Raw genomic sequence first — 4,043 nt, 5'->3', positions numbered from 1 at the left:
ATAATTATGTATAAATGATTTAGTCAGTGTTTGCTCATTGTAAAATCTTTCCTCTCCCAGATTCACATTCTGACATTACATGGTGACATTGTTACTGTGGGCAGGTTATGTAGCTGCTCCTAGCTGTTTTGGCTGTTAGAGACAGCTGTAAACAGCTAATTCCTGTCTGTGAACATTGTTACATTGTGGCAGTTTGCCCAGAGTACCGCGGTACTCAGAGCTTCTTGTGGGAGGGGTTTCAGCACAAAATCAGTCTTACAGCGCCCCCTGATGGTCTGTTTGTGAAAATCATTATATTTCTCATGTAAAAGGGGGTATCAGCTACTGATTGGGATAAAGTTCAATTCTAGGTTGGAGTTTCTCTTTAAAGCTCCTCTTTAAAAGACAATCAGTACAGCAGATGAAAGTGTGAATAACCTCATCTCATTGAATTCAAATCATTTTTATTAAGATAATTACATATATACATCTTTATTCTAAAAGACACTTTTTTTCCAGTAAAGACATTTTATTTTTTTGTACAAAAAAAAAAAAAAAAATCCCATAAGGCAGGTAAACGTGTAACCAAAACAACAGATACAGCAACATACAACATGTGACTAAAGAAAACTTTACTCCCAACTTATTAACCCACCAACAAAACAATCATGTAACCAAGACAATACAAATTAAATATATTTATAGAGATCTATATTTACTGTATTTTACACCATTCTCCCCACTTTTTCTTCTACATGCTTAAAGGAGCAAAATAGCTTCCATTTTGTGTGCTCCCCCCATGACAGAAGGGCTGTCGTATAAAGTAGCCACCCCAGAAACAAAACGCAAACCATTTTGAAAACGTTTATGAAAGGTAGCAGCAGAAGTGTTGGGGGTACAATACACATTTTCATTTTCTTACAAAGTGTTAATCATACACAGAGTTTATTATCTCTTTATAGTTTTTTAAGTTCCCAGTGCCCAGTACCAATGAAAGAAAGTGTAAGCAGAACGCAATGTTGAGTTCCATAGTCATTGGGAGACCTACAGGCCCTGCCCCCCCATCAGTGGCCAGTGCCGTTCGGTAGGAGGCGTTCTTCATGAAACGGCGCCACCTGCTGACATTTCCAGGAACAGAGTGAGGTTTTTGGTAAAGTGATCACAGTGCTGGAACGTTATTGACGGAGAAAGCATTGTGGAATTTATTTGGCGAGCTTGGCCATTTTGAACATTCGGAGTGGCAGCATGCCATCGACCCATATATTGGGGGAGGCCATCATCTTCTCCCACATTGTGGATTCTTCATGCGTGGAGTCCATCCAGTCTACAACTGTCCCGTAACTCTTACCTAAAGAGGAACACAAAGTTATAGAATGATTGGGTGAGTACGGGAGTGGCAGAGAGGGCGAGGCCCAGAAAGGGGAGCGGCAGAGAGGGCGAGACCTGGGAAGCGGCAGAGAGGGCGAGACCTGGGAAGCGCAGAGAGGGCGAGACCTGGAAAGGGAAGCGGCAGAGAGGAAGCAAGACCTGGAAAGGGCCAGAGGGCGAGACCTGGAAAGGGAAGCAGCAGAGAGGAAGCAAGACCTGGAAAGGGGCAGAGGGCGAGACCTGGAAAGGGGAGCGGCAGGGGGGGAGCGAGACCTGGAAAGGGTAGCGGCAGGGGGGGAGCGAGACCTGGAAAGGGTAGCGGCAGAGAGGGAGCGAGACCTGGAAAGGGTAGCGGCAGAGAGGGAGCAAGACCTGGAAAGGGGAGGGGCAGAGAGGGCGAGACCTGGAAAGGGGAGGGGCAGAGAGGGCGAGACCTGGAAAGGGGAGGGGCAGAGAGGGCGAGACCTGGAAAGGGGAGGGGCAGAGAGGGCGAGACCTGGAAAGGGGAGGGGCAGAGAGGGCGAGACCTGGAAAGGGGAGGGGCAGAGAGGGCGAGACCTGGAAAGGGGAGGGGCAGAGAGGGCGAGACCTGGAAAGGGGAGGGGCAGAGAGGGCGAGACCTGGAAAGGGGAGGGGCAGAGAGGGCGAGGCAGGGATACTGGCACACACTGAGCATGAGGAAGGGGGGGGGGGGGGAGGGGGGAACTAGCAGAAACTGAACCTGGGGGGGGGGGGGGTCTGGGCGACTGTCAGAGATCGTGAGCACTGGGGGGGCAGGCAGAGACTGAGCACCGAGGGGGGGGGGTTGGGGACACAGGTGGATGGTCGGACTGTCAGAGACCATGAGCACGGGGGATGGGGGACGATTGGCAGAGACCGTGAGCTCAAGAGGAGACTGGCAGATACCGTGAGCACAGGTGGGGAGGGGTGGGGATTGAAATGGATGGAACAAACAAATCATTAGGGCACAATTTGACACAGTTTCACAAGTAGCATTCTCTTTTCACCGCCATGCATTGTGCAGCTGCCATTACCTGATCCCAGGCCTATTCTCAAGCCTCCCAGAAAGTGATTGGACAGCCTGTTATGGTCCCACACTGTGAGCTCTACACAGGCCTCCCTCAGGTCTTCTGTCTTGAAGCCATCATATACCATGGTGTGGTTGAAAATAGGGTTAGGTGTCTTGTCCACGGTGCGGGTCTTCTGCCGGCTCTTCCTGCTGGTATCCGGAAGCACCGTACTGAAAAGAGCAAAGAATAATCATTAACCATCACCAACTATAGAACGGCTTTCTTGATCATGCACTAGATAAGCTTAAAGGAGAACTTTAGTGAGAGGTATATGGAGGCTGCCATATTTATTTCCTTTTAAGAAATACCAGTTGCATGGCAGCTCTGCTGATCTATTTGGCTGCAGCAGTGGCTGAATCACACCAGAAACAAGCATGCAGCCAATCTCATCAGATCAGACCGTAATATCAGAAACACCTGATCTGCTGCATGCTTGTTCAGGGTCTATGGCTAAAAGTATTAGAGGCAGAGGATCAGCAGGGCTGCCAGACAACTGGTATTGCTTATAAGGCAATAAATCTACTTACCCTCGGCTTCCTCCAGACCCTTGCAGCCGACATGTCCCATACCACAGCTCCGCTCTCACCCGCATGCCCGGGGTCCCCGATGGTGCAGAGGCCATCATCTACTGTGCCTGCGCGAGCAACGCTGTCATTCAAGTCCACGTTGTCCGGAGTGTACAGCGCAGTAGAGGACGATCCCCTTTACTGGTGGGGACCCGCCCAGGGGATCCTCTACTGCGCTGGGAGCAGAGCTGTGACGTGGGACAAGTCGGCTGGAAGGGGCTGGAGGAAGCCCCAGGTAAGTAGATTTTATTTGTTGCTCGCCTGGGCATTCCCTTTCAGTCTGCAGAGTGGCATGAAGAAGCTTGTGAGCGAGCAGCTTTGCCTTATTGGGCAGACAGACCCTGGAGGGGCAGGGGGGGGGGGGGGGGGGGGTTGGGAAGTAGGGTGCTACAGCCCAAGTAGGCAGCGGGGCTTGGATGATTTTCTACAGATTTCATGAAGAAATCTATTTGAAATCTGTCTTCAGTGTGTGGGCAGCCAATAGAACCTTCTCTGATCAGATCCCTTTCTGATTAAATCTATCAGCTACCAGCTGGGAACACAAAAAGCTAGATGCAGACAAAAAAGTTTATTTGCCGGACCTCAGTAAGACTATTGAGCCATCCCACCACAAAGAGGTCCAGAGAAAAGGCAGAGGTAACCATTGTTACTGTCATTCCCAGGGCTGTCTTTATTAGACTGTACAAGTAGCAGTTCTATGACCATATACAGATAATGCAATAGGCAGTAAACCTGACAGATATTGTAAGGTCATCACCCAGGAAGCCAAAGCAGAGTCAATTACGTTACCATTTAACAAAGGAGTTGATCTTGTCCCGAAGTTTAGGCAGTTGGACGCACTCCCTGATCCATATGTGAACTTCTCCTGTCAAGGGTGCCTTCGTATTGGTTTCTGCAATCAGACAAGTGTGTAAAATCCACTGGTTACACCACACAACATGAAAACTAGTAAGAGTCATCCAAGGCGGCAGATAATAGGTAAAATGAATAAAATATTGGTACTCTGACAAATTGTATCATTAGTGGCCACCTTTAGAGACAAACGATAGTTTACAAACGA

The 4,043-nt window shown here is 49.1% G+C and overlaps 1 protein-coding gene across 16 annotated transcripts in view; it reads right to left on the bottom strand.

The window, feature by feature from the left end:
- Positions 1-426: 426 nt before the first annotated feature.
- Positions 427-4,043, bottom strand: part of SYTL2 (synaptotagmin like 2) — a 206,458-nt gene continuing 202,841 nt past the window's right edge. For all 16 annotated transcript variants that reach the window (XM_068266750.1, XM_068266751.1, XM_068266749.1 and 13 more), the window contains 3 exons: positions 3,773-3,875; positions 2,382-2,587; positions 427-1,327 (listed from right to left, as the gene is read on the bottom strand). In XM_068266750.1, coding sequence (XP_068122851.1) covers positions 1,182-1,327; positions 2,382-2,587; positions 3,773-3,875 — 455 coding nt within the window. In that variant the 3' untranslated portion in view covers positions 427-1,181. The remainder of the gene's footprint in view (positions 1,328-2,381; positions 2,588-3,772; positions 3,876-4,043) is intronic.

This window comes from Hyperolius riggenbachi, chromosome 2 (genome assembly GCF_040937935.1).
Source record: "Hyperolius riggenbachi isolate aHypRig1 chromosome 2, aHypRig1.pri, whole genome shotgun sequence".
NCBI classification, from domain to species: Eukaryota; Metazoa; Chordata; class Amphibia; order Anura; family Hyperoliidae; genus Hyperolius; species Hyperolius riggenbachi.
Note: the sequence above shows the minus strand (reverse complement) of the source record. Positions and strands in the feature narration are given on the sequence as shown.